Here is a 24,651-nt window from a genome sequence, read left to right on the forward strand (position 1 = left end):
ATATATGCTCCTAAATATGATAACAGTTGACATTTGGAAACAATTGGCAACCATGAAAACACTTTGCCACTAATTCTATGCTTGAATAACATTCTCTTTTTATGAGTTGACTTCTATCCCAAAATTTAGGTGTACCTTATAAATAAATCAGAAGTTAGTTACTAAAGAGTTAGTTAATGCTACATCTATTATTTAAACTGATCTGTAAAGACGTTCTAAAAGAACTCTGCGTTTGGGACTTCCCTGGAGGTGCAGTGGTTAAGAATCTGCCTGCCAATGCTGGGGACATGGGTTTAATCCCTGGGCCTGGAAGATCCCACATGCCACAGAGCAACTAAGCCTGTGTGCCACAACTACTGAGCATGTGCTCTAGAGCCCGAGAGTCACAACTATTGAGCCCGTGTGCCATGACTACTGAAGCCCGCGTTTCTGTGCTCCTAGAGCCTGTGCTCAAAACAAAAGAAGCCATTGCAATAAGAAGCCCATGTATCACAACAAAGAGTAGCTCTTGCTTGCTGCAACTAGAGAAAGCCCATGTGCAGCAACAAAGACCCAACACAGCCAATAAATAAATAAATTTATTAAAAAAAAACTCCGCATTCTAGAGTTTCTCACTGTTTTCCCAAGAATATCATCATATTAAGATTTTTTAAAAATCCATCATTAGATGGAAACTAAGGAAAAGCTGCTCTGTGTAACTGTCTGTTAAAATTTATAAAGCTTATAATAATTGTTAAAATATTAAAAATCTTCAAGACACTATTTCTCTACCAACTGTAACAGAATCACTTGGGATGCTTGTTAAAAATACCCAATCTTATCCACAACCTAAAATGCCAGAATCTCTGGATGTAAGTTCTAGGAACCTTCATTTTTACTAAGTTTCCCAGGTGATTCTGATGTATTGTAAAGACTGAGAACCACTTCTCTAAAAATTCCTACAGTAAATAAACATCGTTTAACTTAGAAATTCAGGAACATATTTGGTCACAGGATATTTTCCTTTTACATCCTCTGGAACCAGTGTTCCTTTGATGCACTTTGGAAAAAGCTATATATTTTCTAATATTTATATTATTAAATCAAAAGAATTACAATGACATTTTCCAAAATTTCAGTAATGTGGAAACTGTAAATATTATCTTGAAAAACATGTTATAAAGAAGAAATTTCAGCTACACATCAATAAAAAGAGATAGTAACTGTATACATTTCATGGTTTCTATATTTCTTTCTTTGGGCGTATTAGAACTTTCCTTCAAAAGCAATATTACCAGAAAATAAAAATGAATATCATTTATAAAAAGCAAAACCATCAACTGAAGAAGTATCTTCTTTAAAACCTTTGCTGAAATAGAAGGACACTATGGCTCACAGCATGGACACCTAAGACCTAATTCATACAAACTGAAGACACAGTCTGGCAAGGGAATTGTTTTTAATGAACTTCTAAGGAAAAGACACAAAGAATTAAATTTGATACGGATTTTTAAAAAAAACAATGTTATAAGAATATTGATTATTCTTTCAGAGTTCCTCAAAATTTATCTGAAAAATCAAGAGTAAGGGAAATGAGAGAAAAAGGCCAATGTGCTCTAACAGACTTTCAATTTTTTTAAATTAATAAAATCCAACTGAGATGGTGGAATAAGCTACATGAAATGTGTGACACTGTAGATTCTGTTGCCATTGTCTTTATAAGACTTTTTCCCAATAAACAACACCAGAATGGACACACTTTGAAAATGTTGATAAAGAAAGAAAAACCATCTTTGAAATTACAAATGTCAAATATTTGGTGTAAAGCAAACATGTTAACCAACATTTACTTTTTCATTAAATGAAAGTATAATTTCAAAGTAATAATAAGTGTCTTTGCCAGGGACTAAGAATCAAATGCCAAATTTCTCCTTGCATAGCAAAAAAGGATTCAGTCTTTTGGACCCCTGCAAACATGTGCTGTGTATGAAGTCCAGAGGAGGTAGGTAGAAGATATGCTCCTTTTTTGGTGAAATATCTTAACACAATGTTCAGTTAACCTGAAGAGAACCTGAATACCGAAATCCACTGAAATGGCACACTTTGTGATAGTATCTAAGGGTTTCCTCCTTTTATACCTACAAGGAAATTAGTCTGTGCATAAATTCAACTATAACTCTTCTTAGAAACAATGGTGAAATCACAGGAACAGGGGCAGGATGAAGGTATGTGAAATCAGGCTTAATTTGGAATTTTTTTAGTAATTTTGCCCTGATATCAGAAAGTAGGTTATTGTCTTGGATGTCACTCTTCTTTGACATCTTTGTTTATATCCTGTAGTCAAATTAGAACATGTTAAAAATAATTTTGTAAGAATGTAAACAAATAAAATAATAGGGACCCACAATCCCACCCATAAGAAGAAATCACATTTAGCATATTTTCTTCCAATTTTATTTCTATTAATTTTACATTGTTGAAATCTCATTGTATGAATAAATACATATCCTAAACAGATTTTATTTAAATGTTATTATTTCACTACAATCATTAATAAATTCTTGAACCCATTTGTTTTATAAATGAATTATATTGCATTGCAAGGATATATCTAATTTACTGAAATCCTCTACTGTGAACACAGGAGATATTTCCATTTTTCATAATTATAAATAGCACTTCAGGGAATGTTTTTACATATTTTTCAATTATCTCCTTAAGATAAAAAGTGGTTATGAAAAGTTTCAAGTCTTACAGAAAATAATTTTAAATACAGTTTCAGAATATTTTATAAAGGTTGATTCTCACTGTAAATCAACAGAGGTGATTATTCACCAAATCTGTGCTAGATTTGAAGAGTACTACTTGTGAAAGTCTGTGATAATTTCATAAGTTAAAATGAACCTCATTGTTTTAATTCTGCAAGATTTTTTGTAGCATGAATATATACAGACCAAACAAGAAGAAATCAGATAGGACTTCCCTGGTGGCGCAGTGGTTAAGAATCTGCCTGCCAATGCAGGGCACATGGGTTCCAGCCCTGGTCCGGGGAGATCCCATATGCCCCGGAGCAACTGAGCTTGCGCACCACAACTACTGAGCTTGCAATCTACAGCCTTCGAGCCACAACTACTGAAGCCTGCATGCCTAAAGCCCGGTGCTCTGCAATAAGAGAAGCCACCACAATGAGAAGCCTGCTCACAGCAACAAAGAGTAACCCCTGCTATCTGCAACTAGAGAAAACCTGTGTGCAGCAACAAAGACCCAATGCAGCCATAAATAAATATATATATATATTTTTTTTTTTTTAAAAAAGAAGAAATCAGAGCAAAAGGGAAGCATTCTCCCATTATCAGCTTGTAATAAGTCACCGGCATGTATTTTAAAAGATTTTTTAGGAGACGTGGTGTCAGCAGGAAAAAATTCCTCAGAAGTCAAGAGATGTAGAGTAGCACAGTGTATACTTACCTAGTTGTACTCTCAAGTTTGGTTCAGTAGAATGACCTGAATTAAAAACAGTTCTCTGTTGACTTCAAACTATCTAATCATAACACAAATAATATCTTACAGGTCCTTACTTGCTTCTTTCAGGGATCAGGTTTCATAAAAATATACAAACTTCAGGTTTTTGCAGGTATCTTATTAATCATTTATATAAGGTACTAAAGAATTTGAGACTTCCCTTTATTCATCTTCTTTTGTTTTTTATTTTGTTATTATTATTTTTGCTAAGCTCTTCAATGTATTATTTACCTATCTTATACACATCATCTGTACAGAGGATTTTGAAACTTTTACCCAAGCAGGAATGGGAGTCAATTTAGGTATCTAATTCTAATATTGTCACAGTAAGATTCCTCAGTAGTTGCCAACGCTTAATCAATTTCCGTTTTGTGGGCAATGACTGTGGTTGCATCCTCCAAAGCCTGAGGTATTTCAGAGGACTAAAAAGACAGTGATCAACATCCCACATTTCATCTTGAATATTGTAGAGGCTTATTATGTGACCTAAGGCTGTCAGCACTCTTACAGAGTTGGCCTCTTTCATGCTATCAGGTCTGAGAAATTTCTCCATATTCTGAATTGCACTCACTGTCATTCATATTCATTATCTAGAGGTTCTTTTACTTGGTATCTTGTTACCTTGAACCTTTTTAAACCTTAGCACTTGATGAAGCATATTGAGCTCCAAAAAAGTATAAATGTTCATATCATCAATGTGAGTTAAAACTTTGTACATAGTAGAAACACCACTGAATTTTATTGTGAGAGATCATGAAGGAAACTGATAGATTCTGCATATAGCACAACACGCAATATGAGGAAACACATCTATTCAATTTTTGCTTGCCTATAGGAAGGACTGAAAAATCTTTGATCTGAGAAGGTCTTTTATTACCATTTATCCCTCGGCATTGAGGACAGAGCTAAGAAACCATCTGGTTGAATTCCACCTGAGGTATGATTCTTGCTAACTGCTATACAGAGAACTGCATTTGTATACATAAGAATGCCTCACACTTACATTTCCTGACTTTCACAAAAATAAGAGTTCCATCTACCTATATTAAATAAGAAGTGAGACTGATCTTGGGATTTATAAGTTAAAATTTGAAAACAACTATTTTTCCCTCCCTCTAGTCAAGTCCAGCTAGAAATGATATAAAGTGCGCAGCGAACCAGAAAGCTTATCACATTAGGCAAGCAAATTAGAAGGAAAGATAAATGTCCAAGATAAGCTAAACTTTGGAAGAAAAAGTATTTCTTCTGTAGAAAGAATTACATTTATCGCTCTCACGTTTTGCAAAAAACAGGCTTATCTTAATATACATTGAGATAGAATGAAATAAAATTTGAAAGTACCTGAAAGGCATCCTGATATTCAGCCTCTCTGCATACTTGCAAAGCGTGTCCCATGGAATGTGAATTTTAATAAACATGATATCAGGGTTTGCAACAGCTGGCTGCAAAGACAGCAGAACAGACACCACTTAGAATTAGAGCTGATAATATCATGCCACAGTGTGATCTGAGAGGAAAGAACATTGTTCCCTTGTCTGCACATGAATCATTATCACCGATTTAAAAGGAATTTATATGAATAAAATTCCTTAATACAGAAATACCTTAATAAAAATGCAATAATGCCATCATATGCAAGAAATAATCATCCATGTGAGTTAGTGTATTTTCTTCCCTTGGTCATTATCAAAATCCAGAATCCCCAATCAGAATAATCATGAGCTGATTAGGAATCTGAGTTATTCTTGTTGGACGCTTTCTCATGATCCTCTCATTCCTGCCTAGGGAGGCGGGGGTGGTAGGACAACAGTTGCTACTAGTTATTCATTCACTTATTCTTCTAGCACATTTTATTGAGTAATTACTACTTAGAGAGGTCCTATGAAAATCCTGGGGATAAACAGAGTATAAATCCTACAAGTCCATAGCCTTACAGAGCTGTCCAATTTGCACGCTTACTTAAATCTTAAAAGGTTAGTATACTGTTTCCTGCAAGAGATCATTAGAACTTGTGTCTTTGATCTAGATGAGGTTTTTAAGCAAAGTCAAGTGCGCCTCAAAATTATCTAAGGAGCTTTTAACAAAATTGAGTACTCTGGTCTAATTCTTAAGAATTCCCAGAATTGGATTCCATTGTTCTGAATATTTTTCTCATACCTCTAACAGAGAATCAGATGCCTTTTTGAACCAGATAATTATTAAGATTCCTAAATTTGGTCCAGTAATCTACAATAAGTAACTAAAATTATTGACCAATTTGACATTATATATCACTCATGTTCATATTATACTTTAAAAAAAGCGTAGACAGTTATTTTCTGAAGTTCCTACAATATCTGAGGCCCACAGAGCAAGGAAGAAGTTTCTGGCCATTGTAGCATTGAATTCCATAGAGCTTGTCCTTCAAATGATTTGAGAAGCTGAATTATGTCAAGGAAGAACTACTCTTCACTTCTTTGTAGGCACACTTGTCATAGTTTCTTTGGAAAATTTATCTCTTTCCTCTATATGTATTCAAAGTGCCTTACGCCTTTATGTCATTGTTTAGTTCCTGAGGAGATATGGGTTCTTTTTCAGCAGTTATTCAAAGACAGAGAAAATAAGATTTTCAAGATTACAAAAAAAAACATATTCAGTGCTCATTTCCCCCCAGAATCTTGAAGTGAGACCTCTATGAAAATGAATGAGTCTAGACTCAGACAAAATCAATCTATACCAGAATGACACATTCTATTTGTGGATGATTTAAGACAACAACCAATCCCTTGAGAAATGCACTGATGTTAGATCATTGCATTCCCTCCACTGGTTTCACACAAGTTTGAAAGTGGGGATATCTACTGTGGAATAAGCAGATGTTGGGACAAAAAAGCAGTTTCTCAGGAGCTGAGCCTTATTCTAGTATGAATGGAGATGACACTCTCCCATAGAGCATCATGGTTCTTGAAGCCTGGGCCTGTTGGTTGCCAGAATATGTTAGCAGCATGAAGAAGGAGTGACTAATACATATCTGGGTGTTGAGAGAGATCTGGGAAGGTTTAACCTCCACAGCGGGAGAACTTGGGTTTCATACTACCAGTTGGTTGCTGATTTGTTTTACCTTACAGTTTGTACAGCTAGAGGCTGGTCTCTCCCCACTTCCTCTACAGCTACCACCCTGGTCTAAGTCACCACCACCTCTGGCCTAGATTTCTACAGTGCTTTCTAACAGAGCCTTTGCTCACATTCTTGTCCCAATAGTCTATTCATAGCACAATGTCCAGAGTTATTCTTTAAAATGCAACTCAAATCACACAATTTATCAGAACACCATTTCAATCAGAGTGAAAACCAAAGCTTTTCCAATGACCTATAGAGCCTTTTACAGTGTTACTCTCAATATCTTGCTAACCCCCTCTCCTACTAATTTCCCTATCACTCACTCTACTTCCATCATTTGGTCGCTTGCTATTACTTGCATGCTCTCACCCCATCATTCTTACTTTGCTCTATTTTTTTCCTATAGTATTTATTTTCTTTTAATGAATGAGTCTATTTATGTGAGTGCCAAGAGAGAAGGGTATCTTCACTTTGTTCATTTATGTCTACCAAGCACCTAGTTCTATGCCAGGCACACAGTAGTTACTCACGAAGCATTTGTTGAATGGATGAATGAATGAATGAGTTAACTTCCTATGAGTACACATTCTATGTAACTTGTACCTAAGTAAGAGATGATGAAGACAAGAAAGCAAATAAGCCATAATTATTTTCCAGAGGTACTATGTCAGGATTCAAATTATCATCATGAATAGCTGGCTTAGCACTGATTATTAATTCATTCCTGTCAACCCTTAAGATGTGAAAAAATCTAATACACTCAAATAAAGGAGATGCTTTAGAAGGATGCTACGGCATTAATGCTATCATCAATGAGTGAAACATCAAGCTAATTACACATACAGCTATAACATTTCTAATTTTATATGTCTTAACTTTAAATATATATATCTTTCCCAAGCAGCGTGCATTGTCTTCTCTTATAACTCCCTCAACTTAATTTCTCTTTTGTTATACCTCTACTTAAAAACCAAAAACCAAAAAACCAAAAAACCAAAAAACAACAGTAGTTTTATTTTCTTGCAGCTACTGAGCAGGAGGTTGGTGAAGGGCTGGTGCTGGCAGAGAGAAAGATTACTTTCTCCCTTGGAATCAGAAACTCCCAATCTGGCACTATTCTGTTTAGCTCTGATGCAGGCAGGCTTTTCCAAGGGAACAAAACACCCACCGCCTTCACACTTCACATTATTACTTAACTATTCCATCCCAAATTCCCAGGAGATAGAAGATTCATTTCTGAGGGAAAAGGAAATTTTCAAATGTGTTTTTACAAAGTCACTCTGCAAGTTGGTGTCAGAGAGCTGAAAAAATAAAAAAAAGAATATGGTAGCTCACGGTATTAAGTCTAAAATAAAAACAAAATGCTGATATAATCTGGAAATACACTTGCATAACAAAGCATCTATCCTAACAGTTACAGAGCATCTACCTATTCATTCATAGTCTTCAAATATGAATCATTATCTGCTGATGATGTGATCATCTAGAAACTGTCCACATCAACATGCAATTTAATGAGGATTTGAGACATACTCTATGCCAGGCTCAGTGCTTAACTCTGGGGAATATAAATTTTAAAATGGGAACTTGTTCCCTAGGGAATACTCCCATTTTGCAGCTAACAAATCCAGTACTTGCTGATATTTTAACAATTTCATTTTCCCTTTCCACCTGCCATAAGCCCTAAATATTTTCAATTCAATAGTTATTAAAATTAAGTTGCAAACAAAGCCCACAGCCTATAACAGTAGAAATTTTAAGAAGAAATAACCGTGTATAATAATGCAAAACACTGGATTTGATAGTTCAGATAGCTATAAGTATTAGGATACAAGTTAGTAATCAGTTAAGATAAGGTTTAAACTAAAAATATATCTAGGTTCTATCTTGTAATCATAGAGTTAAATTTCTTTTTTCTGTCTGTTTGCTTAAAAGGGTGATACACGATACTGATTTTTTTAATAGTGTGGTTGGCAGAATTCTAAGAAGTCCTTTAAAATCCTCATGCCTTGCTGTCCATGTTTTGTACAATCTCCAGGACATGTGAATATGATGGCATGGTCACTCCCATGATTAATTTCTTTTATATGGCACACTTTTTACTTTTAAAAAAGAAAGATTATCCTCCACGGCAGATAAGTCCTTAAAAGTGACTGGGCTTTTCCTGGCAAGAGAGATTCAAAACAACAGAGGGACGTGAAGGAAAGTCTCCATTGCTGTTTTTGAAGAAGGGTGGGGGGCATGCGGCAAGAAAGGAGACTGGCCTCTAGTTGCTAAGAGAGGTACCTGGCTGATAGCTAGCAAGGATGGGGACCTCAGTCCTACAACCACAAGGAACTGAATCCTACCAGAACCACATAAACTTGAAAAAGTACCCTGAGTTCCAGCTGTGAATGCAAGCCCATCTAACACACTGATTTAAGTCTTGTGAGAAACAGAGCCGAGAGCTCAGCGTGCCATGCCCAAACTTCTGATCTGCAGAACTATGTGCTAACCAATGGGTTTTATTTTAAGCAGATGAATGTGTGGTGATTTGTTAAGCAGCAGTAGAAAGTCAATGTAAACAGTGTTGAGCAATCTTGATTGGAAATTTTAATACAATACTTTTTCATGATATAATATTAGCATTCTTGGTATATAAACATGTTTTGCTCACTTAAACTGTGTTTGTCATAGCAGGTTAATTTTACACATTGACATCATAATAATTATCAATAATTTAATCTTAATTAACTAAACCATTTAAAAAATTAATGTCATTACTCTTAGAATTAGGAACATAAGTAAACATATCTTTGGCAACCAAAACAAATAACTGTAGAAAATTAACTTTTAAATACAATTCAGAAATCTTAATTTTCCTTGATATTACATTTGATATTCTAACTGCATACTGGATCTCCCCTTTCATCCTTCCCCAAAGGCCCTTTAATTTTTTTTCTCACCTGTCCTCTGTTTCCTTGATCTTTCTTTTCCATTTCTTCCCTTTCCTTCTCTCCCCTTCTCTCCCTGCCTCTCTCCATTCACCCTTCTTTCCCCATCATTATTTAAACAGCTCATATAAGAAAAAAAGAAAACAGAAAGAAAGACATGAAACCTCATGAGACCTCATTTCCCTCTCTGGCTCTTGCTCTTCATCCTCCCATTCACAGATGAGCAAGTTGATGACATTTGTTGCAGCCTCTATTTTTCCATTATCTAGTCACTCTTCAATTCATGCCAGTCTAGCTTCCAAGTCCATCTCCTCAGAGAAATGATTCTCACTGATTTCACCAAAGAGCTCCACATTCTCCAACTAATTGGGCCTCTTTCTTATCTTACTTGACTTCTTAGCCTTAGCCTTCTTTTACCCTAGTAACCACTCTTCCCTGTGACTCTTCATCTCTTTTTCTTCCACCTACATCATTTTCCTTACCACCGACTATTTTCCTCTCCTAGTTTTTACAGGCTTACTCCTAAGCTCTTTTTGTCCCCCATGCTCTCCAGTGATTTCGTACTAATACACAGTTTATATTACCAGCTATATTATAAAGACTAAAGGATTTACCTTCAGTTTAGACTCCTAATTTGGACTCTAGACACAAATTTCAAACATTTTTACTTCTACTTCTCAATGGTACCTCAATTACAAGCCTATGATCTTCATTTCCATAATCCCATTCTTCCACTTTCTTCCCAAATTAGCTCTCTTCTGATCACCATTAATTTTATACTGGCTAGTCCTTCTGCAGATAGTTTTCTGCCTCCTTATCTTCCCCAAGATGGACTCCTTTTCATTCAGATTATTCTCTTTCAGATCACATATGCTAACATAGCTACTTAGTAACACTCTCTATATAATATTATCGTATTTTAATTACTGGTAATATTCCTTACTATGTCATTTTCTTGTCTATTTATGGTTTCTTTCCTCCTATGAGAACATGGCCCATTTTTATCATGGTTTCTATTTATCCCCAGAATGCAGCATATAATAGGTACTTCATTAATATTCCTTGAATGAATAAAGAAACTGCTCAAGTCACAAGCCCAAGTTATCCTTGAAATCTTCTTTTCCTACCATATCCAAACCACCACCAAATATATATATTTAAACTTAAATATCTATCAGATTTATTCATTTCTCTCCATTTCCAATGCCACCCATTATCTCTGTGCATATCCAGTCTTTCTCTTTAAATCTATACTCTTTTCAGCAACCTAAGGTTTCATTTTTGAAAGCAAATATGGCCATGATACTGCCCTGTTTAAATCATTCAACAGTTTCCCATTTTTCCTGAGAAAATCATCAAAAGTCTTGAACTACAAAATGGAAATACTTAACCCTAACCATTCTTCCCAACTGCATTTAGTACTCTTTTTTTTCCTGGTATTAAAAAATACCAAAGTTCTTCCTCCCACCACCATATTGACATTCAATTGATCCATGCTGTGGTAGAGTCTGGTATCAAGGGTTTAAAAGATCCCCAGGGGATTCTAATGTGAAGCCAGTATTGAAAACCACATCTATTCCTTTTATTCACCTACTTTAACTATTTCATTTTCCAAATATCAGTTCAAACTTTATTTCTTTAATTTCACTTCTCCCTTTCCTTATTCTCTTCCCTCATCCTAAAGATTCGATTACTGCCCTCATTATAAGCCATTCTAGCGCCATTTACTTCTCTTTCAGGTCACTTATCATGGTTTGAATTTATAAAGGGTATTGTAAGGAAGGATTTTAGACTTTATATTAATAAGTAGAGATTGAAAATCACTTTGGATTAGAATAGCTTTATTTTGCAAAGCCACTTAAATATCCTGCTAGATATGAAAATATTAGTCAAGTGGAAAGAGTATAACAAGATATATTTTTTTTAATTGCAGCACTCTCCTTTGCTTGGGTTGGCAGAGTTCCCTAGAGGTTTTTGGATCAAATTTCATACAGCTTTTAGGTCCTTTCTGGAGGGAAGATATACAAATTCCTCAACTCTGCCGCAAAACTAATAGCATCTATTCTGCAGAATTGGGGTAGCCTTAACCCTTCCCATTGTCAGAAAAATGTCATTTATCACTATGAGAAGGTAAACAGAAGGAAAGAGGAAGTAAAGACTGTTAACTTGTATGAATACAGTGGTTACAGTTTGTGGAAACAGTCATTTCAATGAAATGTGCAGCTGAGGTTGAATACCATTTCTGGCCAGCTGTCCTGGCACTTTATTTAACTGTGGGGACTAAATCCTAATCATGTAATGTAAATTTAAAGAGCTGTAATTATGGGACCTAAAATGAAAACCTTTTGGAAAGGAACAAAAGTACATGTGTACTTTTTTTCTAGACAAAATAGAAAAAAAAAAAAAAGGGACTTGATGATTTAAAAAAAAAAAAAATGGGAACCTTTTGGCAGTGACTGAGGATTGGGAGCTCAAGAATGGATGGATGTCCCTTTAAAACAAAACAAAACCTCCTCTGGATGAATAACATCCAGTATCATTCTTAGGAAAACTTGGAGGAACAAGGGAGAGGAACATTCATAAGAAAATCTGGACTTTCTGACAAGAAAACTAGGTGGAGACTGTGAGCCAAGTTATATCTCTTTTACAATTAAACAATTTTCATGACAGGAACCTCCACAGACAGGATGTTCAGTGAAGGCAGGGGGTGTGGTCTACTTAACCCACTGGACCCCCAGCATCTTCAAGGAATCTGTCAAAATTACTTGCTGAATTAATAAATAATTATAAATATATGAGCAGGCTTCTAATCAAGATGGCAGAGTAGGAGGACGTGCACTCACTCCCTCTTGCAAGAGCACTGGAATTACAATGCACTGCTGAACAATCATCAACAGAAAGACACTGAAACTCACCAAATAAAACACCCCACATCCAGAGACAAAGCAGAAGCCACAATGAAATGGTAGGAGGGGCACAATCGTGTTAAAACCAAAACCCATAAATGCTAGGTGAGTGAATCACAAACTGGAGAACAATTATACCACAGAAGTCCACCCAAAAAAGTGAGGGTTCTGAGCCCCATGTCAGGCTTCCCAACCTGGGGGTCTGGCAATGGGAGGAGGAATCCCCGGAGAATCAGACTTTGAAAGCCAGCAGGATTTGATTGCAGGACCTCCACAGGACTGGGGGAAACAGAGACTACACTCTTGGAGGGCACACAAAAAATAGTGTGCTCACCAAGACCCAGGGGAAGGAGCAGTGACCCCATAGGAGACTGAAACAGACCTACCTGCTGGTTTTGGAGGGTTGCTTGCAGAGGTGGGGGGCAGCTGTGGCTCACTGAGATGGGGGCACTGGTGGGAGGGGTTCTGGGAAGTGCTCATTGGCATGAGCCTTCTCAGAGTCCGCCATTAGCCCCATCAAAGAGCCTGTAAGCTCCAGTGCTGGGTAGCCTCAGGCCAAACAACCAACAAGGTGGAAATACAGCCCCACCCATTGACAGAAAAGTATATTAAAGTTTTACTGAGCTCTGCCAACCAATTTGGTTTAAAGATTTACTGCCTTCTGCCCACCCAGCTGAACCCACCATCAGTCCCTCCCATCAGGAAGCAGGCACGAGTCTCTTAGATAGCTTCTTCAACAAGAGGGCATACAGCAGTATCAAGCAGTATCAGCAGTATTTCATCTTGTAGAACTGAAAACCACAGTCACAGAAAGGCAGAGAAAATGAAAAGGCAGATGACTTTGTACCAGATGAAGGGACAGGATAAAACCCCAGAAAAACAACTAAATGAAGAGGAGATAGGCACCCTACCAGAAAAACAATTCCAAATAATGATGGTGAAGATGATCCAGGACTTTTAAAAAAGATTGGATGCAAAGATTGAAAAGCTGCAGGAAAAGTTTACCAAAGATCTAGAATAATTAAAAAGCAAACAAACAGAGATATGCAACACAATAACTGAAATGAAAAATATGCTACAAGGAATCAAGAGCAGATTAAATGAGGCATAAGGGTGAATAAGTTACCTGGAAGACAGAATGGTGATAATCACTGATGTGGAAAATAATAAAGAAAAAAGAATGAAAAGAACTGAAGACAGCCTCAGAGACGTCTGGGACAACATTAAACGAACCAACATACATATTATAGGGGTCCCAGAAGGAGAAGAGAGAGAGAGAAAGGACTTGAGAAAATATTGGAAGAGATTATAGTTGAAAACTTCCCTAACATGGGAAAGAAAATAGCTACCCAAGTCCAGGAAGTGCAGAGAGTCCCAGGCAGGATAAACCCAAGGAGAAACACTCCAAGACATATAGTAGTCAAATTGACAGAAATTAAAAACAGAGAAAAGTTATTAACAGCAACAAGGGAAAAACAACCAATAACATACAAGGGGACTCCCATAAGGTTCACAGCTGATTTCTCAGCAGAAACTCTGCAAGCCAAAAGAGAATGGCACGATATATTTAAAGTCATGAAAGGGAAGTATCTACAGCAAAGAATACTCTACCCAGCAAGGATCTCATTCAGATTCGACGGAGAAATCAAAAGCTTTACAGACAAGCAACAGCTAAGAGAATTCAGCACCACCAAACCAGCCTTACAACAAATGCTAAAAGAACTTCTCTAAGCAGGAAACATAAGAGAAGAAAAGGACCTACAAAAACAAAGACAAAACAATTAAGAAAATGGTAATAGGAACATACATGTTGATAATTGCCTTAAAAGTAAATGGACTAAATGCACCAACCAAAAGACACAGACGGGCTGAATGGATACAGAAACAAGACCCATATATATGCTGTCTCCAAGAGACCCACTTCAGACCTTGGGACACATACAGACTGAAAGTGAGAGGATGGAAAAAGATATTCCATGCAAATGAAAATCAAAAGAAAGCTGGAGTAGCGATACTCATATCAGATAAAATAGACTGTAAAATAAAAAATGTTACAAGAGACAAGAAAAGGACACTACATAAAGATCAAGGGATCAATCCAAGAAGAAGAGATTACAATTATAAATATATATGCACCCAGTATAGGAGCACCAAATACATAAGGCAAATGCTAACAACTATGAAAGAGGAAATTGACAGTAACACAATAATAGTGGGGGACTTTAACACACCACTTACATCAATGGACAGATCATCCACACAGAAAATTAATAAGGAAACACAAGCTTTAAATGACACAATAAATTAGCTTGATTTAATAGATATCTATAGGACATTACTTCCAAAAATAGCAGATTACATGTTCTTCTCAAGTGCACATGGAACATTCTCCAGGATAGATCACATTTTGGGTCATAGATCAAGCATTGGTAATTTTAAGAAATCTGAAATCATATCAAGCATCTTTTCTCAGCAAAATGCTATGAGATTAGAAATCAATTAGAGGAAAAAAATTGTAAAAAACACAAACACATGGAAACTAAACAATACACTACTAAATAACCAAGCGATCACTGGAGAAATCAAAGAGGAAATAAAAAAAAAAAAAAAAACCTAGAGACAAATGACAATGAAAACACAACGATCCAAAACCTATGAGATGCAGCAAAGGCAGTTCTAAGAGGGAAGTTTATAGCAATACAATCCTACCTCAAGAAACAAGAAAAATCCCAAATAAACAATCTAACCTTACACCTAAAGAAACTAGAGAAAGAAGAGCAAACAAAACCCAAAGTTAGTAGATGGAGAGAAAGCATAAAGATCAGAGCAGAAATAAATGAAATAGAAACAAAGAAAACAACAGCAAAAATCAATAAAACTAAAGTCTGGTTCTTTGAGAAGATAAATAAAATTGATAAACCTCTAGCAAGACTCATCAAGAAAAAGAGGAAGAGGACTCAAATCAATAAAAATAGGAATGAAACAGGAGAAGTTACAATGGACACCACAGAAATAAAAAGCACCATAAGAGACTGCTACAAACAACTCTATGCCAATAAAATGGATAACCTGGATGAAATGGACAGATTCTTAGAAAGGTATAACCTTCCAAGACGGAATCAGGAAGAAATAGAAAATATGAACAGACCAATCACAAGGAATGAAATTGAAACTGTGATTAAAAATCTCCCAACAAACAAAAGTCCAGGACCAGATGGATTCACAGGTGAATTTTATCAAACATTTAGAGAAGAGCTAACACCCATCCTTCTCAAACTCTTCCATATAATTGCAGAAGAAGGAACACTCCCAAACCCATTTTATGAGGCCACCATCATCCTGATACCAAAACCAGACAAAGATGCTACAAAGAATGAAACTTATACACCAATATAACTGATGAATTTAGATGCAAAAATCCTCAAAATAATAATAGCCAAAAGAATCCAACAAGACATTAAAAGGATCATACACCATGATCAAGTGGGGTTTATCCCTAGAATGCAAGGATTCTTCAATATATGCAAATCAATCAATGTGATACACCATATTAACAAATTGAAGGATAAAAACCACACCATCATCTCAATAGATGCAGAAAAAGCTTTTGACAAAATTCAACACCCATATATGATAAAAACTCTCCAGAAGGTGGGCATAGAGGGACCCTACTTCAACATAATAAAGGCCTTGTACAACAAACCCACAGCAAACATCCTTCTCAATGGTGAAAAACTGAAAGCATTTCCTCTAAGATTAGGAACAAGACAAGGATGTCCACTCTCTCCACTACTATTCAACATAGTTTTGGAAGTCCTTGCCACAGCATTCAGAGAAGAAAACGAAATAAAAGGAATCCAAGACAGAAAAGAAGAAGTAAAACTGTCACTGCTCGCGGATGACATGATACTATACATAGAAAATTCTAAAGATGCCACCAGAAAACTACTTGAGCTAATCAATGAATTTGGTGAAGTTTCAGGATACAAAATTAACACCCAGAAATCTCCTGCATTTCTATACACTAACAATGAAAGATCAGAAAGAGAAATGAAGGAAACAATCCCATTCACCATTGCAACAGAAAGAATAAAATACCTAGGAATAAACCTAACCAAGGAGGTAAAAGACCTGTACTCAGAAAACTATAAGACACTAATGAAAGAAATCAAAGACAACACAGATTGATGGAGAAATTTTCCTTGTTCCTGGATTGGAAGAATCAACATTGTGAAAATGACTATCTTACCCAAAGCAATTTACAGATTCAATGCAATCTCTATCAAATTACCAGTGGCATTTTTCACAGAACTAGAACAAGAAATTTTGCAATTTGTATGGAAATGCAGAAGTCCCCGAAAAGCCGAGGCAGTCTTGAGAAGGAAAGATGGATTTGGTGGAATGAGGCTTCCTGACTTCAGGCTATACTACAAGGCTACAGTGATCAAGACAATATGGTACTGGCACAAAAACAGAAATACAGATCAACGGAACAGGATAGAAAGCCCAGAGATAAACTATGGTCAACTAATCTATGACAAAGTAGCCAAGGATATACAGTGGAGAAAAGGCAACCTCTTCAATAAGTGGTGCTAGGAAAACTGGACAGCTACATGTAAAAGAATGAAATTAGAACACCATACACAAAAATAAACTCCAAATGGATTAATGTTTTATAGTGTCTGGCCTAAATGTAAGGCCAGACACTGTAAAACTCCTAGAGGAAAACATAGGAAGAACACTCTTTGATGTAAATCTCAGCAAGATCTTTTTTGATCCATCCCCTAGAGTAATGGAAATAAAAACAAAAATAAATAAGTGGGACCTAATGAAACTTCAAAGCTTCTGCACAGAAAAGGAAACTATAAGTAAGACTAAAAGACAACCCTCAGAATGGGAGAATATATTTGCAAATGAATCAACAAAGGAGTAATCTCCAAAATATATAAACAGTTCATCCAGCTCAATATCAAAAAAACAAACAACCCAATCAAAAAATGGGCAGAAGTCCTAAACAGGCATTTCTCCAAAGAAAACATATGGATGGCCAAAAGGCACATGAAAGTTGCTCAACATCGCTAATTATTAGAGAAATGCAAATCAAAACTACAATGAGGTATCACCTCACACTGGTTAGAATGGGCATCATCAGAAAATCTACAAACAGTAAATGCTGGAGAGGGTGTGGAGGAAAGGGAATGCTCTTGCACTCTTGATGGGAATGTAAATTGATACAGGCACTATGTAGAACAGTATGGAGGTTCCTTGCAAAACTAAAAACAGAGTTACCATATGACCCAGCAATCCCACTGCTGGGCATATACTCAGAGAACACCATAATTCAAAAAGACGCATGCACTCCAATGTTCATTGCAGCACTACTTACAACAGCCAGGACATGGAAGCTACCTAAATATCCATCAACAGATGAATGGATAAAGAAGATGTGGTACATATATACAATGGAATATTACTCACCTGTAAAAAGCAATGAAACTTGGACATTTTTAGAGACATGGATGGACCTAGAGACTGTCATACAGAGTGAAGTGAGTCAGATAGTGAAAAACAAATATCGTATATTAACACATATATGTGGAATATAGTAAAATGGTACAAATAAACTGGTTTGCAAGGCAGAAATAGAGACACAGATGTAGAACAAACATATGGACACCAGGTGGTGAAAACGGGGAAGGTTGGGGGGGAATGAATTGGGATATTGGGATTCCAAATTGTATACTCTAAATATATGCAGTTTATTGTATGTTAACTGTATCTCAAAAAAAGTTCTTAAAATAAGTAAATAAATTAATACATGAGCCACATAACTACCAATATTGTAATAGCATGCATGTAAAAACTGTTCTGGCAACAGATGAGGAAGTGATTGATTCTCTTTGCATGGAGGTTTTGAGAAATCACAAAAAAATCAAATTAATAAAAACCTATCACAAGTCTTGAGTTTGTAAGATTTTTTTGAATAAATACTTTTTGATTTAATTAATCACTAGTGATATGGATATTCTGGGTTAAAATTCCCAGAGGAAACACAACTAAAGGAGTCGGTAGAAACTGAGATCAGAGTTCCACTTGCCGAATTCTGTTACATGAGGCAGTGTGTGAAGAATTCCTTACCTCATAAAGAGCCAAGGAATTGTATGGTTTTTATTTAATACATAATAAAAGAGTTTTAATAAGCATAAATGGATTAGTTTTTCTAGGGCCACCTAGTTCAGTATTTCCTAAGGGATGTTCCTTAGATAATGGATCACAAGAGATGTCCTATGGGAACAAAAAAGTAAGGGTGGTTTCCAATATCGTATAAAAATACCAGGGAGCATGCTATTCCATTGATAAACCTTATTAGCAAATTATCTGGATATTTAATCAAATAAATCACTAAAGGTTTTGATTCTGATTCACTTTTTGGTAAAGTAGTTAAATGCAATCAGTAGTAATTTAGCGGTCTTTCAAATCCTTATTTATTTTTTTCTCTCAGTAAGGCAATGGTTGGCTAAATCCCCAAACTGTAATAGTATGCACCTCAGTAAAATATATATGAGTTGGATCCAAATACACTGCAATTTAAAATATCTATAATAAATTGTTAAACAACAGAAGTGAAGAGCAAAATAGTATATATATCAGGACTAGTTTTATGTAAAAATGTATATATGTTTGTATATATATAGAAAATATATCAAAGGACACCAAGCAGAATAATTCAAGGTGTTATTAGCAAGGCTACGAAAGGAGAAAAGGGTATTATGATTTGAGAGACAGTAGATGTGCACTTTGACATTTTATTTTGTACATTTTTATACTTTTGATTTTTTACATTAATTTTTTTTTTCTTTCTGTAATGTGATAAATACATGTTGTTTTTTTTTTAAACCCTAGAATGTTTAACTAAAATAGCAAGAGTGGTGTATTTTTGGATAATAAGACTGAGGGTTATGTGTTACTACCTTTCTACTTTTCATTTTTTTTTCTCATGAGCATTGTTACTTTTATTGTTTCACCTGAAAAAAATAACTTTCTTTAACGAACACTAAAAAAGCATTTGAAGAAAAGAAAGTTATGAGGGATAAAGAAGGGTATTACATAATGATAAAAGGGTCAATTCTTCAAGAAGACGTAAAAATCCTTAAACTGGATGCACATGATAACAGTGTCAAACTAAGTGAGGCAAAAACTGATAGCAATATAAGGAGTAACAGATGAATTCACTGTCATAGTTATATATTTCAACACTCCTATATCGCAAGTAGACAAATCCAGCAGGCAGAAAAGCAGTAAGGACATAGTTGAACTCAACAACACCATCAATCAATTGGATAAAATTGACATCTGTAGACTATTTTATCCAATAACAGCAAAATACATATTTTTCTCAAGTTCACATAGACCATTCACCAAAACAGACAATATTCTGGGCCATAAAATGCACCTTAACAAATGTAAAAGAATAGGAACCATACAATGCCTGCTATCAGACCATAGTGGAATTAAACTAGAAATTAATAAGAGAAAGATAACTGGAATATCCCAAAATACATGGAGATTAAACAACACATTTCCAAATAACACATGAAAAAAAGAGGAAATCTCAGGGTAAAAAATACTTTGAACTAAATGAAAGTAAAAACAGTTTATCAATATTTAATATTCAAAATTGAAGGACACTGAAAGCAGTACTTAGAGGAAAATTTATAGCACTGCATGCATATATTAGAAAAGAAGAATGATCTAAAATCAATAATCTAAGTTTACACCTTAGGAAACTAGAAAAGAAAAGAGCAAATTAAACTTAAAATAAGCAGGGCTTCCCTTGCGGCACAGTGGTTAAGAATCTGCCTGTCAATGCAGGGGACACGGGTTTGATCCCTGGTCTGGGAAGATCCCACATGCTGTGGAGCAACTAAGCCTGTGTGCCACAACTACTGAGCCTGTGCTCTAGAGCCCACGAGCCACAACTATTGAATTGAGCCCACATGCCACAACTACTGAAGCCCATATGCCTAGAGCCTGTGCTCTGCAAGAAGAAGCCACCATAATGAGAAGCCAGTGTACCACAACAAAGAGTAGCCCCCACTTTCCACAACTAGAGAAAGCCCATGTGCAGCAATGAAGACCCAACACAGCCAAAATAAATAAAAAAATAAATTAATTAATTTAAAAAACCTTCAAATAAGCAGAAAAGAACAAGAATGAGAGCATAAATGAATGAAAATGAAAACAGGAAGTCAACAGAAAACAATCAGTGAAACCCAATGATGGCTCTTTAAAAAGATCAATAAATCAGTAAGACTCTAGCCAGGCTAACTAAGAAAAACAGAGACAACACAAATTACCAATATCAGAAATGTAAGGGGGGAATAGTCAAAGCAATCTTGAGGAAGAAAAATGGAGCTGGAGGAATCAGCCTCCCAGACTTCAGACTATACTGCAAAGTCATCAAAACAGTATGGTACTGGCACAAAAACTGAAACACAGATCAACGGAAATGAATAGAAAATCCAGAAATAAATCCATGCACCTATGGTCAGTTAATCTACAACAAAGGAGGCAAGGCTATACAGTGGAGGAAAGACAGTCTCTTCAATAAACGGTGCTAGGAAAACTAGACAGCAACATGTAAAAAAATGAAATTTGAAAATTCTTTAACAACATACACAAAACTAAACTCAAAATGGATTAAAAACCTAAACGTAAGGCTGGATACTATAAAACTCTTAGAGGAAAACATAGGCAGAACACTCTTTGACATAAATTTCAGCAATATCTTTTTCAATCTGTCCGCGAATGTAAATAAAAACAAAAATAAACAAACGGGACCTAAGTAAACTCAAAAGCTTTTGCATAGCAAAGGAAACCATAAACAAAACAAAACGACAACCCACAGTATGGGAGAAAATATTGCAAATGATGTGACCAACAAGGGATTAGCCTCCAAAATTTACAAACAGCTCATGCAGCTCAATATCCAAAAAAAATAAAGAAGCCAATCAAAAAATGGGCAGAAGACCTAGACATTCTTCCAAAGAAGACATACAGATGGCCACAGGGCATATGAAAAGATGCTCAACATTGCTAAGTATTAGAGAAGTGCAAATCAAATGTATGAGATATCACCTTACACCAGTCACAATGGCCATCAACAAAAAATCTACAAACAATAAATGTTGGAGAATGTGTGGAGAAAAGCGAATCCTCCTATACTTTTGGTGGAAATATAAATTGGTATAGCTACTATGGACAACAGTATGGAGGTTCCTTTAAAAACCAAAAACAGAGCTACCATATGAACTAGCAATCTCACTCTTGGGCATATATCCGGAGAAAAACATGGTTTGAGAGGATACACACACCTCAATGTTCATTGCAGCACTGTTTACAATAGCCAAGACATGGAAGCAACTTAAATTTCCTTTAACAGAGGAATGGATAAAGAAGACGTGGCGCATATATACAATGAATATTACTCAGCCATTAAAAAGAATGAAATAATGCCATTTGCAGCAACAAAAATGGACCTAGAGATTGTTACTTTAAGTGAAGTAGGTCAGACAGAGAAAGACCAATATCATATGATATTGCTTATATGCGGAATCTAAAAAAGAATGACACAAATGACCTTATTTATAAAACAGACTCACAGACTTAGAGAACAAACTTATGATTACCAGGGGGGATGGGGCTGGAGGGGGATAGATAGGGTGTTTGGGATTGACGTGTACCCACTGCCATACTTAAAATAGATAACCAACAAGGACCTACTGTATAGCACAGGGAACTCTGCTCAATATTCTGTAATAATCTAAATGCGAAAATAATTTGAAAAAGAATAGATACATGCATATGTTTAACTGAATCACTTAATCACTTTGCTGTAAACCTGAAACTAATATAACACTTCTAATCAACTATACTGAAATACAAAATAAAAATTAAAAAAAAAATGCCCTATTCACTTGATGATATTATTGAACTGTAAAAAAAAAAAAATGAAGAAGAAATAGTTCCATTTACAATTCAAATATTAAAACCTAGACAGTAACAGTTTGGCAAACTCTTTTCTTTCAACATTTTGTTTTTCTTTTCATAGCGTTTTGTGCTTTATATAGAATCATTCCTTCTTTAATTTTTAAAATTGTAAAAATAGTTATGCCCTTTGAAAAATATTTAAATTTACAGAAAAGTGTAGAGTAAAAAAAGGAATAGATTTTAAAATAGTACTATACATATACATTTCTTTCACATTTGGGAGAAAATTCCTATACATTTTAAAAAGCCATTTGTTATACACTTTATATTAAAAGATCATCTCTTTTCCAGCATATTATATTACATACCTAATGTTATTAAAGCACCTACCTCCTTTTCTAACATCAAGCCTTCTGCTCTGAGGTTCTTCTCAAATGTGTTTCTTTTGTCATATTGTATATTTGCCTTTCTATAAACCAGGATGTAATCAATCCGCTTTTTGCCATCTTTGAATAGAAGTCCACTGGATGCTATGTAATTCATGTCATTCTGTAAATAAAGCAATGGTTGTTAATAGTGTGGGTTAGATAAGCACACACATTTTGTTTTCAGTCACTTCCATTTGAATATTGACAATCCAATATAAAAATGTTTTTTACATTCCAGCTATGAGATACGAAAAGATCATGTTAAAAGTTTGCAATCTACAGTAGGAGACAAGCTAGCAAGTGATGTTCTAGGAACTGAAATTAGGAACTCTGACACCAGAACAGGATTCTCTGATGTTCGCATCAAAATGCATATCTTTTATTCAATAAAACTTTGTAAAAATAATACCAGCCAACCTACCTGGAGTAATTGCTCAAAATCAGACCCAGATATAAATGTTTTATGTTTTATCTTATTTAATATTCAAACTTGCATTTTAAAGATAAAGACAAGGTTTAAACAACATAAGTACTGAGAACTGAAATTAACATAATTTCCTATACGAAATAATACTCAGATGAGACATTATTTTCCTAAACCTATGTTCAACAATACCAGACCAAACAATAATTCCTGAGCTGCTTGTTCCAAGAAATACTTGCTCCTAGAATATAAGACTGTGATCCAACTAAAACAGCCTACTTATCAAGACTAATGGTGTGCTTATTAAGACTTCTTTAAGGTCCTCACCTTACTCTGTCCACTTATCCCAGCTGGTTTTCACAGACTGACCAATTTTCAACGAACTTCTTGCTGTGTGAGATTTACCTTAAAATCTTCCAGCCCAGCTCCTAGAACCCTCTGAAAACTCTTGCCTAACTTCATCTTTTTAAAACACTATTAAAACTACCCAGATGGTACCATTACTTGCTGTAACTTTAATAAAATTAGTTTTTTTGATCGAGTGATTTTCATGATGGTCTTTTTTGGGGGCTGGCACTCTGTCAGTAAACTGTTCAACATTACTTGAATTCATTTTTGATTCCCAGTCTATGTTCTTAGCTATTATGTACTTTATCCTTCTTTCTCCACATTTTCCATCAAACTATTTAAATATCTGTACCAACTGTCTATCCCTTTTCCCCATACAGGCACTCTTGAGATTCAAAAATGTCTTAGCATTTGGAGAGCTATCTGATAATTTAAGACAAAGGCATCTCCAACTTCTTTGGAGGAGCCTGCTTGGGACATATACACAGCTTGAGGTAAAAAATGAGGACCAGAGTAACCTGGTGGCCAAGGAGTCATCCAGGTGAAGCAACAAAAAAATGACATCTGAGTGACTATCATCCTACAAGGACAGGTTAGACTGCTCAGGAGCTGTCTCTTTAGAGAGAATAAGTTCAAGTGTGTGAATTCGGGGGTACTAGAGACTCCCACGCTCAAGGACAAGAAGGCTTTGTATAGCCTTTTCTTCAATAAATGAAAATATTTTGAAATCCCAGGATTATTTTGTTAGATAATATAAAGTGACTAAGTAAACAACTCCAGCAGAGTCACCAAAGACTGTAGCTGCAAAATAATGAAGATAATAATAGTTATCACTAATTGATCACTTACTATGGTGCTAGGCAATGTGCCAAGAGCTATATTCTCATAATTCTTTAAGGTAGATATTTGACATGAGTACCAGAAGCCAAAGAGGATAAGTGACATCCCAGATGCCATGGAAAAGGCAATAGTGAAACTAGAACTCTCACCTCTTTGATGGTGGTCTTGACAACTATATTGAA

At 35.5% G+C, this 24,651-nt stretch overlaps 1 protein-coding gene across 2 annotated transcripts in view; it reads right to left on the reverse strand.

Annotated features, from left to right (window-relative positions):
- The window catches only part of ANO3 (anoctamin 3), a 451,354-nt gene that overhangs the window by 110,687 nt on the left and 316,016 nt on the right, over positions 1–24,651 (reverse strand). For both annotated transcript variants that reach the window (XM_057749054.1, XM_057749055.1), the window contains 2 exons: positions 22,820–22,978; positions 4,843–4,943 (listed from right to left, as the gene is read on the reverse strand). In XM_057749054.1, coding sequence (XP_057605037.1) covers positions 4,843–4,943; positions 22,820–22,978 — 260 coding nt within the window. The remainder of the gene's footprint in view (positions 1–4,842; positions 4,944–22,819; positions 22,979–24,651) is intronic.

This window comes from Hippopotamus amphibius, chromosome 9 (genome assembly GCF_030028045.1).
Source record: "Hippopotamus amphibius kiboko isolate mHipAmp2 chromosome 9, mHipAmp2.hap2, whole genome shotgun sequence".
NCBI classification, from domain to species: Eukaryota; Metazoa; Chordata; class Mammalia; order Artiodactyla; family Hippopotamidae; genus Hippopotamus; species Hippopotamus amphibius.